At 46.2% G+C, this 12951-nt stretch overlaps 1 protein-coding gene across 1 annotated transcript in view; it reads left to right on the top strand.

The window, feature by feature from the left end:
- The window catches only part of FAM184B (family with sequence similarity 184 member B), a 72564-nt gene that overhangs the window by 23979 nt on the left and 35634 nt on the right, over positions 1-12951 (top strand). Inside the window, exons 2-6 of the mRNA XM_023533944.1 lie at positions 5548-6300; positions 7063-7198; positions 8309-8448; positions 8979-9185; positions 12244-12354. Coding sequence (XP_023389712.1) covers positions 5548-6300; positions 7063-7198; positions 8309-8448; positions 8979-9185; positions 12244-12354 — 1347 coding nt within the window. The remainder of the gene's footprint in view (positions 1-5547; positions 6301-7062; positions 7199-8308; positions 8449-8978; positions 9186-12243; positions 12355-12951) is intronic.

The raw sequence follows: 12951 nt of genomic DNA, 5'->3' as shown, positions 1-12951 counted from the left end.
TTTTGGATTGATTCTCATTGCTGTTCTGATTGCTGTTTCTGCTATCTTACCTTCTAAATTGCTGATTCGATCCTCTGTTTCATCTAATCTACTGTTGATTCCTCCTAAGGTATTTTTCATTGCTGTTATTGTATTTTTCACTTCTGACTGGTTCTTTTTTAGTTTTCTATCTTCATTTTTATGTTTTCTATCTCTTTGTTTACATTCTCATTGAGTTCATCTACTCTTAAGTTCATTGATCATCCTTATAACCAGTATTTTGAACTCTGCATCTGGTAGATTGCTTGTCTCCATTTTGTTTAGTAATTTTTCTGGAGTTTTGTTCTGTTTTTTTTTTGTTTTTTTTTTTTTTCATTTGGGACATGTTTCTTTGTCTCCCCATTTTGACTGCTTTCCTGTGTGTGTGTGTGTGTGTGTTTTTCTTCTTTCTATATATTAGGTAGGACTCCTAAGTCTCCTGGTCTTAGTAGAGTGGCTTTATGTAGTAGTATCCTGTGGGGCCCAGGGGTACAGGCTCCATAGTCACCTGGGCCAGGTGCTCCAGGTGTGTCTCTTGTATGGGTTGTGTGTGCCCTCCTGTTGTAAATGAGCCTCATTTGCTCTTTGCATGTCGTTGGGAGGGATTAACCCTCAGGCTGATTAGTTGTGAGGATTGGCCAGTGAGGGGCTGAACCTATGGAGCAGGATTCACTTTAACAGGGCTTTAGTGCCTGCCTAGTTCTGCCCTTTGTGTGTGTCATCCTCAGATGTGGCCCTGGGTGCTGCTTAGGTTCAGACCAAATCCAACCACCAGGTGTGCAGGCCAGGGCCTCCTGCCACAGGCCAAGTTCAGCTGCAGCCTGTGACCTGCCTGGGGCCAGTTGGCATGAGCTACCAAGAATTCTGCAGATAGCCACCACCCACCCTAGGCTTGGATGTGCCTTGAGAGGCCCAGCCATGAACCAAGGCCAGCTGCTGCTAGTGCTGGGCTTGGGGCTGCTTGGCAAGAGGCACAGGGCTAGCTGAGGACAGATGCTGCTTGTTTGGGGTTTGTGACCCTTTGAGAGATTTTAGGAAAGTCTGCAGTATGAGCCAAGACAGGCCGTTTGTATGGAAAAGCCACTGGAAACGGCTTAGGTGGGTCTGCCCATTGGGATGGGTGGGGTCTCAGGGAGTTACCTGGGCAGGGCAACCAATGTTAGCTACATTGATGGAGACTCAGATATGGTGGCTACTTGAGTCTGCATGCTGGGTGGGGAAGGGCTCAACCAAGAAACAATGGCCTCTTCCAACACTTCTATCTGGGAGAAAGCTGCTCCTCCAGCCCTCACTCTGAAGCCAGACAACTCAGTTCCTCCCCGTGTGTCCCCAGTGCCTTTCAAACTGCTGTCCCAGAATTGAGTCTGTCAGTGGATAAGTCTTCTCGCAGGCCTCTTAAGAGGAATGTCTGTAATTCCCGCAGCCCTCTGTCTCAGCGACAATCTATGCTGGTTTTCACAGCCAGAAATTGTGACTTTTCTTCCTAGCATTGGAACCCTGAGCTGGAGAGCCTGGTGTGGATCCTGGATCCCTCACTGTTTTGGGGGGACTGCGGAAGCCAAGATGTTTCTCCCAGTCTTCAACCGCCACACGCAGGTGTGGGACCAGCCCATTCCACATCTTCACCCCTCCTACCAGTCTCAAGCTGGCCTTTTCTGTGTGTCCCCAGTTGCAGAACTTCAGCTAGACTTCAGGAAATTACCTATTATGGCTGTTCTATAGTTTCGTCGTAATTTTCATGTGGTCATGAGAGGAGGCAAGCACAGTGTTTACCTACTCCACCATTCTAACTGGAACCCCTAGAATCAAGGTCTTCGATGGAAAAGACAACACATTCTTCATTGGGCTGTTCAGACCGTAATAGACCAACTTCTGTTTCTCACCAGCCAGTTGGAGGCAACACAGCCAAAGTCAGATCCCTTGGAGGAGGCCTCAGGACTTGATCTTTCCTTGTCAGAATCTGTTTTCCTTCCAGGGTTTGTGTCTCAGGCTTAAATACTTCTGGATTAACTGATGCAGAATAGTTTAATGGTATATCCAAACCCTTAAAAAAAAAACCTAGATTTTTTTTTCTGATTATAATTGAAGTATATACTTACTATTGAAAAAATTATGGAATGCACAAAAGCAAAACAAACAAACAAACAAACAAAAAAAACGAAAGAAAAGGAAAGAAAGAAAAGAGGAAAATTGATCACCCTTCATTTTTCACCAACCAGAGATAACGCTGGTCATGTTTTGGTATGTTCTTGACCTTCTTCTATGTTGATATGTGTGTATGATTTTAAAACAAAATTGGAACCATGCTGCATCTTCAATTTTATATCCTGTTTATTTTAACTTAAATAATCTACTCCTGACTCTTTGAGGTCTCTGACATGGTGAGCTGACATGGGCTCTGTACTCCCACAAAGGCCCCTGGTAACATGAGTCAGAGACAAAAGATTGTCTGGCCCATGAACTTGACCTAGTGCGGCCTTTCCACTGCTGGCATAGAAATTAGATGAGCAACATCTACTCATAACTCATAAACTGAGACTAGAACTCCCTGTTGCTGTACTTGAGGCCACATACAGCCGGAGCACAGAAATTCATCCATGGCTGCAAAGACAATTTGCAAAGGTGATCATGAATGGATCTTTGAGTTGTTAATGTATTGTTTGGACAAGAATATTTAGCTGGAAGCATACTGCTTATCTGAGGATTATTCAGAAGGTACGATAAACGGATTGGACAAGGTTTAAGGAGATTTTCCCCCCAGAGAACAGTGGAGAAAATAAAAATTCATTTAGAATGGGCATTCGATATATTTATCTTTTGTGCTGTTGGGGTTTATCTTGTAAAGCTGCTTTGTGAATTGGAAAGCGCTAAGTAAAAATAACATTAGCACTCATTGTTATATCATTTATGTGGAACAAATGGATGTGCATGTCTATATAGATATGCACACGAAACCTGCTTTTCAAAATTTAAATTTATAAAATAATCTAATCTAAACAGGTAAATTTGAAGAGCGGCTATTTCCGCTTTTGAGTTCACACAATTTTGTTTGTATGCATGGTTACAGGTTTTGGTGTTCCTACGTGGATTACTTCTCTATAAAATATTTCCTGTGAGAGAGGTTATGATTTCTTTGTACTGATTTTATTCACTGAAGTATCACTAACACTGTGGCTTTTCCTGCAGGTGATCTATGCCCTGAACTGACCAGGTTGGCTAACCAAGGGAGCTATCGCTGGTCTTTGCTTTTCAAAAAGCTGTAAATAAGTCATTTGAGATTTGAAAGACAAGATGGACCCTTTCCAGGTTCAACATCTTATGCAGCTGGGCAAATGCCCTAGAAGGCAGGCAGGTCTGTGTCTGTGAGCATTGGCCTGGACCAGTAAGAGGAGGGGCTCTAATTAAGAGCCTTCTGGAGAGACTGCCCTTACCTTCCAGCTAAGTCTCAATCTAAATTGGTCTGGGAGACAGTTGGGCTTCAATTACCCAGAAGCTTATACCTCACAGTTCAATGCCATGTGCAGTGAGGCGCCTAGCAACAGCTCTCTGATGGATAATAGTGAGATTTTAATTAGCGTTTTGAACTCCATCTAGAAATCCATTCCAAGCCCATTTGTTAGCAGGAGTCCAGCCTTGTTTGGGACCCATTCCTCACTTTTTAGCATTATTTTTAACATTGGTTAATTTGTTTTATTGGTTTTTTTTTAGTTTTATTTTGATAATGTCAATAATAGTAAAAATACTAACAGAGCATTTCTTGAGTGTTTATTCTATGCTAGGAACATTACTAAGGGTTTTAGGTTCATTATGTCATTTTAATCTCAAAACAAATCTATGAAGTAGGCATTGCTCTCCCTGTGTCATAGATGAGATGACAGAGAACCAGAGAGGTTCATTAACTTACTCACGGTCACACAGCTAGAAAGAGGTAGAGTTACAATAGGATCTAAAGCCTCAATTTAGGCGCCGTGCTGTACCACCCCCAAGTGTTAAGTTAGCCCGATTCAATGTCAGTTTCCTCCTCTGTAAAATTGGGATACGCATGGGAATGTCCACTTTGCAGAGCTGTTAGAAGGCTGAATGCAGAATAACACGTATATTACCTGGCTCACTGAAAGTTAGACTCTGGGCACTCAGCAAATCTTTTTCATTTCACTTCTGACTCCTGCTGCCAGACTTGATGGAAAGCTGCCTCTGTATCTGATGCTCAGAATCCATTAATTATAGCTTTGTTAAACCTACAATATTCAACCCCTAAGACCCTAACGGGCTCTCAACTGAAATTTTCTCTGAAATCAAACCATTAGCAATGGATTTCTAAAACCCTTGGGAAGACTTACCAACTTGGTCAGTATTTCTCTTGGCTGCTGAATTATTCATGTCCCTTGATGGATTCTGAAGTCGGCACCCTCCAGGGGAGGTGGATTTATAAATGCGGTTCGGGCCACTTTCTCTGATGTTTCAGTTTAATGGGTGGTGAGTGAAAGCAAGCAAGTGGCAGAAGTGTTGCCAGGTGAAGCCCAAGAGAAGCGTGGGTCTGCTCAAAATCCGATCAACGGTTTCAGATGTTGAGGGTGGCGGAGAGGGGGTGGGTAGTAGATCGTGGCTCCAAAAACAAGGGACGTTTCCTTTTAAGGGGATAAGGTGAGAAGTGAGAAGGAAGCTACATTTGATGAGTAAGTACTGTGAATGAGTACCCGCTGTGTATGAATGGGCACCTCCTGTGCGATGGGTACCTACTGTGTGTGGGCTCCGCCATGGCCATGCCTGCCTGCCTTCTCTTCTCCACGCAGTCACTGGGTCCCCGTCTTGTTCCTGGGGTTAAGGACAACAGTCAGTCTTGGAGTACGATGTTAGCCATGGGTTTTTCAAGTTGCCCTTTTTTAGACTGAGGAAGTTCCCTTCTATTTCTAATGCGGTGAATGCTTTTATCATGAAGTGATGTTAGAGTTTGTCAAATGCTTTTCCTGTGTTTGTTTAGATAATCACGTGGCTTTTTTTTTCTTTTTTCTGTTCTATCGTCCTTTATTCAAGTCGTGTAGTTTATTACACTGACCGATTTTCAGATGTTAAATCAACTTTGCATTCCCACTTGGTCATGGTGGGAATTCGATTTTCTAGTGTTTTGCATCCCAAAGTGGTTTTTATATATTGCTGATTTCTGTTTTCTAGTGTTTTGCATCCCAAGGTGTTTTAAAAAACAAAAACATGTTAGAGTTTTAAACCCTTTGCGGGATGCCCATGCACTCCCGACGTCTCCTGCAGACAGACCTCTGCCATAGATACCCTCTGTGGGCCTTTATGCGACATCACCCCTTTGCTTTGTTTCCACCCTGTCCCACTTCCCCGTTCCCTTACTGGTTCCTCCCGGGGACAGTTTCTAATAAATCACTTCCACACAAAGCCTCTTCTAGGCGCTGCTCGTGGGGATCATCAGCCTTCGTCGCCACCAGCGAAGAGAAGCATCTCTGGTCACGTCGTCCCTCACTCACACCTCTCACTAACTGGGCTCTGTGGCTTTTCCTGCAGGTGATCTATGCCCTGAACACACGCCAGGATGAGGCGGAGGCCAGCATGGAGGCGCTGCGGGAAGCCCACCAGGAGGCGCTCCAGACCGCGGTGGCGGAGACCGAGGCCAGGCTCCTGCAGGAACAGGGCCACGCGGACGAGGAGGCCCTGCTGCAGCGCATTCAGGCCCTGGAGAGCGCGCTGGAGCTGCAGAAGAGGCTGACGCAGGAGGCGCTGGCCCACTCGGCCACGTGCAGGCTGGAGACCAAAGAGAGGGAGCTGAGAGTGGAGGCGGAGCACGCCGAACGGGTCCTCACCCTGTCCAAGGAGATGCTGGAGCTCAAGGCTGACTACGAGAAGAGGCTCCAGCACCTGATGAGCCACGAGGCGCCGCGGTGGGGCCCGCTGTCCCAGCAGAGCCCCGACCCCAAGGCAGAGCCGGGCTCTGGCCCGGAGATGCGGGAGGTCCTGCTGGAGGTGGAGCGGCTGCGCGTGGAGAACCAGCAGCTGAGCAAGGACTATGCCCGGAAGGCTGAGGAGCTGCAGGCCACCTACGAGCGGGAGAACGAGGCCATCCGGCAGGCCATGCAGCAGTCAGTGAGCGAGGCCCTGTGGCAGTGGCAAGAGAAGGAGACCGACCTCCGCAAGAACTTCCAGGTGCAGGAGTCGGCCCTGCAGGCCCAGGTCAGGAAGCTGGAAGGGGATCTGGAGCACAGGGGCCGCAAGATAAGTGACCTGAAGAAGTACGCCCAGAAGCTTAAGGAGAGGATTCAGGTAAAGCGAAATCTCTTCCTGCCTTTCAAATGCGACAATAATCATGGCCCCTAATTTTGAACACCTACTGTGTGTTGGGCACTGCGCCAAGCACGCGACTTCTACCAAAGTGAGCATTATTATCTCCATTGAGTTCAACCACATTCATTCAGCAAGTATTTATTGAACACCTACTATGTGCCAGGCCGGGGCTATGGGCAGGAGGCACATGGTGAGCTGGACCTGGTCCCTGACCTCAGAGAGCTTAGAGACTTCCAGTTTACAAATCAGAAGACAGGACTGAAACTGCGAGGCTTAAGGACTGACCTCGCTGGGCATGTGGCTAATAAGTTTTTGAACTCGGCCTAATTCTAAAGCCCCTGCTAATTCTATAATAAATTGTGTTCCTAAAATCCTTGGGACTTTGTGTTTGCACTGAGCCAGACCATTGACAAGTCAGTTAGGTGAGCCCCACAAATTCCCAGAGCCATCTCTAAAAGTAGCAGCAGCTAATATTCCTTATACTCCCTGAGCGGTTTTTCTGCCTCAGACACTTTATCTCACTTGATTCTCACTACAGAAAGGTTAAATAACTCACCCAAGGTCACCCAGCCAATCAGAGGATGAGTAGGGATTAGGCGACCCCTGAGCCACTGAATTCCAGAGGCTAAGGGCCTGTGCTGTGCACTCCTCACCTTTCAGATCTGACGTCGGTTCTGTGTACAAAGGATGTCTCTATACAGAATTACAACCAGAGAAATGAGACCCCTTCTGTCTGTTTAGGACCTGGATGTGCAGCTCAAGGAGGCTCGACAGGAGAATTTGGAGTTGAAAAGCACTGCGAAAAAACTTGGGGAGAAGCTGGCCGTCGCCAAAGACAGACTGATGCTGCAGGGGAGCCACGGCACACAGAAACCAGGTGAGCTGCCCTGGACTGGCTTCCTTCCCGCTTGGCCCGGCGCTGCTGGCAGTGTTGGAACTGTCGAGGGAGCAGAGTGGAGGGGCAGGGTTGTTTCCTCTGCCCGGCGTGATGGGTGAGTTCAGTCCATTTAGGATACGGCGTGTAGAAGGCATGACGCAAAAGGAAGCTTTGCCACACATAGTCCCCATCTGGCCCACCACAGTGCCTGAACTTCTCATCACTGGCTTCCCCCCTATACTTAGACAACACCTTGTATTTTTAACAACATTTCACACGGTGATGTTATTGGGTCTTCCCACTAATTTTGTGAGGTAGGTGTTGTCGGTATCTCACGTTACAGATGAAGAAATGAGGCTGAGAAGGGGTAAAGGGCTAGCTCAAGGCCAGCTAACCAGCTGGTGATAGAGCTGGTGTTCGTCTGACTTCAAAGTGCCTTCCACTGTGCTCCCTCGTCACAAAGTTCTGGAATATCTGCAGCGTGACCCGCGTGGCACTGGGAGAGGCACGAAGCATGAGCTCTCTCTCCAAGGAGCTTATGGGACAGTGAGGTTACGGCCCACAGCATGCTGGGTGTCAGGTGCATAGCCCAGGGAGCAGCAGCAGGATGAAGTGTCCGGGAAAGAAGAAAGTACCGAGGGCTCGAAGGGGAGGCGGAGAGGTTCGAGTCGGAACCGGAAGTGGGTGGGAGGTTTAGAGCAGAGGTCTCGGGTAGGGAATGAATACCTTGGGGAATATGAGAATTAAAAATCAGCAATTTTAGTTATATTTAATCGTTGTCTTATCCTTTAAATTCCTTTAAATTTAAATTCTTTGGATGTACCTATATCCAGGAACGTGCTCGATTTTTTTTTTAACCTGTGGAAAACACAATCAAAATGGTTTGAAGATGACCAGTTTCAGAAGGAAGAGCTGGGCCACTATTTGAACTCGGGATGCTGCTTGGGCAAAGATGACAGTCCCCACTTTGGCGATGTTCAAGGGCCAGGAGGCCACAGAGCAGGGATTACATAGGGGAGTGGTGGGCAAAATCTTTGAATAGCAGAATGGGGACCCACCTGGCGAAGGGCTTGGAGGCGTTCCAAACGATGCCGAAACCTATGCTTGTAGGTGACGTGAAGACAGAGCGAGTTTCAGAGAATGAAGTCCCAGGGAAAGCAAGTGACTCGGAAGCCCAGAGTCTCCATCCTCAGCAGGATCAGAACTTCCCCAAGGAGAGTCCAGGCACGAATGGAGGCACAGATGCACAGGTAGTATTTGGCCCAGCCCTGGGGACGGAGAAGTCACAGGAGGCTTAGCTGGAATGAGCTTCAGGTAGAGAGGCCAATCCCCAACGATGACAGATCCCGTGGTTCCGGGGGTGCATGTTTGGGTGTGATATTCCAGCCGACTTTCTGCCAACTAGGAGACTGAGAACGTAGCAGAATTCCCCCGCTTTCTTATCGTCAGCTCCCGGGAAACTGGAAACTTGCTTTGAATTCCCACTATATGTTCACAGCCCAAACAAAGAAAACATTCTTTGGACTCCACTGTAGTATGGGCCTAAAGATCCGATCCTATGACAACAGACACACTATTCCGAAGAGCCTTTTTCCAATGGTGGATAAAGTGAAGTCTCTTATAAACATCGAATATGTAGTCTTATGACTATACTGCACCTTGTGAAAGAGGCTGTAAAATCAGTATGCAAACATTGTAAAAGGAGCACAAAAGAGAAACCATAGTCCCCGGCTCCTCACCCGACCCTGGCAGGTTTACAAAGCCCTTTTCCTTTTCGCAGACCAAGAAAGAGGCGAGTGTGGAGATGGAGTACATAAAGCAACAATATGAAGAAGACCTTCGTCAGATCAAACACCGGACGGAGGAGGAGAAGAAACACCTCGAAGAGCAGCTGCTGAAGCGACTGGATGACGCGGTGAAGAAGCACAGCGTGGAGATCAAAGCAGTTCACTCGTCGATGGAGGCGGAGAGGAAGCGGCTGCAGACGGTGACGTCCCTTCCACAGATGCCGTTCTGTTTTCTTCTCCTTTCCCTTCTCTCCCTCCCTTCTTCTTTATTTCTTCTTTCCCTCCCCAAACGTTGACTGAGCTCCAGCTGCGCACAGAGCTAAGCTAGTTCTCAGACCAAAGGGAGTTCAGGGCCTTTTGAAGGAGATGGGGTCCCCCTAAGACTGCGAGACCATAGGAGTCGTTGACGTGGAGTAGAATCGTGTCAGATGAATGTTTAACTTGGGGAAGTTGAACTCCACACAGCAAAAACAGAGGGAAATACTCTAGAGCCAACGCTCGGGCCCGGCCGCCGACCTGGGCTCAGATCCCAGCTCTGCCTCTCTCTGTCTTTGTGATGGCGGCAAAGCTCTTTAACTCCGGCCCCTCAGAGAGAAATTCTGTGTGCCTCAGGTTCCTCGTGTATAAAACAGGATGATAACAGCACCTCCTGAGGATGAAATGAGGCAATCCATGCGAAACGACGCACATGCTCATGCCTGGGGCCTAATAGGCACTGGGGAGATGCAGGTGATTAATCAGTGGCCCTGCAGTGTGGGAGATTTTCCGCCTCTGGGTTCTGTTCCGCCTTCCCACCACCAAAGGAGGCGGCTCTCTGTAACAAGGAACCAAAGCCTCATCTCTCTTGTTTGCTAGGGAAAGCGAATAACATGTATGAATGTTTAGGAACAAAGCGAAGTGTAAGTATTATTGTGAACGTAGGTGGTGCTTTAATTACACGACCGATAAGATACATCTCGAGACCCCCAGTGCTGTCTGAAACTGTGGATAATACTGAACCCTGCATAATATTTTTTCCTATTCATACGTAACTGTGGTAAAATGTTATTTATAAATAAGGCACAATAAAGAGACTAACAATAATAACTAACAATAAGTAGCACAATTATAACGATATACTGTAATAAAAATACGTGAATGGCTTTGGAGCCATTATTAAGTAAAATATGGGTCACCTGAACACAAGTAGTGCAATGCCTCCACAGCTGATGTGATAGCTGACATGGCTCTAAGTGACTGAGGGGCAGGGAGTGTGTATGGCTTAGAGATGCTGGACAGAAGGGTGATTCACATCCAGACAGGAAGGATCAGGAAGGTGCCAGATTTCATGATGCTACTCAGAACAGCATGCAATTTAAAGCATGACTTGTTTACTTCTGGAATTTTCCATTTCATATTTTTGGACTGTGGTTGACCATGAGTAACAAACTGTGGAAAGCAAAACCGCGGATAAGGGGGGACCTACCGTACTACAAGAAAGCCTCTTTGTAATCCAAGACCCGACATTCTGAGCTTTGAGTTCTCACTGAAAGGTAATCACGGGTCACCGAGGAATGCAGTGTTGTGCGGTGGCTCGGGTAGTAGGCACTTAGTAGATACGTGTTGGATAAATAAATGAACTCATGAGAAACTTAGACTAGTCCCAGGTCCAAGTCCTGACTCTCCCACCAGCTCTGTGACCGTGGCCAGGTCACTTGACCTCTATGAAACCGGATTTTGAAAACAAGGATATGTACTTTGAAGTCTTGTTATGTAGATTAAATATGGTATCATACATATGCTCTTAGCTCAGTGCACAGCACACAGTAGAAGTTTGACAAGCAGTACCTGTGATTAGTTACCGTGTGTGCTGGGTGGCATCAGGTATGATAATATCATTTAGTGCCCACCATACTTTATACTTTATAAAGCACGTTATTCTTACGAACACATTTAATTCTCCCAACGGCATTTTAGAGTTAAGAAAACTGAGGCTCAAAGATGTTATGTATCAACTCACACAGATAGTGAATGGTGGCACTTGGATTAAAATCTGACAGCCTGATTCAAGAGCCCGTGGTTTCCCACCCCTGTGCTGGGTAAGAAGCAGCCGTATTGAAAGCATTTTCCTCCCACGAGCTGCCATTGACTACATAAATCCAATTCTCAGATAAACAGCCGAACACTCTTTCCATTCTGAGCCAGAATCCGTGGGAGGGACAGTAGCTCTCCTGGAGATGCAGGTTGCCCTGGTAACCTGTCAGCCAAGCCTGACTCTGAGTGTAGAAATCCCACTTCAGCTTTAATGAGGGGGCATGAGTCCATTTGGGAAATAAATTGTGTTTCTTCCTGTTTTGTTTTTTGTTTTGTTTTACTTTTAGATCATTCCTATAAACTGAGGATATAAATTAGGCCATGCAGATTAGGAGGAGGTAAAGCCTTGAAGAGGCCCAAATCTAGGGTTTGTGGACTAAAAAAAAGATAGCATTTTCCCCTCAAGAGTTAAGAGTCACTATTTCTTTGAGCCCTCTGGTGTGGCTGTATTGTGTATCCTGAATAAAGTAATACGATAGTATTTGATGGCAGTGATCAATTGAAGACGCATCTTAGAGCAACCGCTAGCACACCCCTCTCAAAAAAGGACAGCTAATAAGTCATTAGTGGAGATAAAAAAAGGAATATAAAAAAGTATTAAATGAATCAAACATACACAGAAGAAGAGGTAAAAAGAGAACAGAAATGGCACATAGATAAAACAGCAAGATGGTAGATGGTGATAATGACATCAAATATAGTCTAAGTGACCCCGAAAGTCAGAGATTGTCAAAACAAATAAAAAAGATCCAGCTATACCATAGAAGCACTTTAATTTATCACTGCCATCAAATATTATTGTATTACTTTTTATGATACACACACGCACGTACACACACACACTTCATTCTGCTTTTAATATTTCCCTGCAGCAAGAATGCGGCTGGCTGTTTAACTTATGGGACACTGCGGATGCTATCAGTACAAGCATTCTCTTTTCTTGACACAACAAAACTTAAAGCCAGGGGTGTACCCCAACCCTCCCCCAATATGTATCAGACTTGGTGGTACGGCTTTCACACCTGTTTCTTGGACCTCATGTTTCTTTGACCTTTCTGACCTATATTCCCTGATAGTACTTAATGACTCGCATAACCATCTTCCAACCCCTTTGGAAATAAGGCAGGGTGTGTCCCGTCCGTGTTTTTGTGCCTCGTGTGGCTAATTCTCCTAATCATCATTTAGGAAGTAGAAGCACAGTTGGAGGAAGTGAAGAAGAAATCAGAAAACGAAATAAAGCAGCTAGAAGAGGAGAAAGCGGCCTTGCAAGTGAAGCTGCAGAATTCTCTGCTCGAGGTAGGTACCTAATCAGTGCAGTGCTGGGGAGGGATGGTTCTGGGCCCCGGGAGTTGACATCTGGGTGACTGAGGCGACAGCAGTCTCAAGAAACTGCTTAGACCTCCTTACATTCAGCATCTTCGGAAGAAACAAAAGAACTTTCGCATGACCAGAAAGCTGGCTCAGGGGGCATAAATTTAGCTGCAAGTGGCGGAAAGCCAGATTTATAGAAGCTTAACAAAGAGGCGTTTAATGCCTCACGTAAAAGAAGGAGGCAGGGGAGCGCTGGTGCCGATTCTGCGGCTCTGTGGTAGCGGGCCTGGTAAGCCGGCAGCTCTCTCGATCTCTGCTTCACCTTGGCTTCGGTATCACTTTTGTGGGTGTTAGACACTTTTGCCATCAGGGGCTCTGTTATCCAAAAAAATCTTAAAAATTATACTTTATGAATGAATTGGTATAAAGATGAATATAGGCAGGCTGTGGTTTTTGTTTTTGGTTTTGTTTTGTTTGTTTTTTTTTTTTGATGATTTTGTAAGAAATTAAAACATTTTCATGGCCCCTAAAAGTGTCATGGGCCCTAAGCACTGCATGTCTGCTATATCTGATGGAGAAGTC

The sequence above is a fragment of the Pteropus vampyrus genome, unplaced genomic scaffold (genome assembly GCF_000151845.1).
Source record: "Pteropus vampyrus isolate Shadow unplaced genomic scaffold, Pvam_2.0 Scaffold5, whole genome shotgun sequence".
Taxonomy (NCBI): Eukaryota; Metazoa; Chordata; class Mammalia; order Chiroptera; family Pteropodidae; genus Pteropus; species Pteropus vampyrus.
The sequence above is the reverse complement of the archived record's forward strand: the minus strand, read 5'-3'. Positions and strand labels throughout refer to the sequence as shown.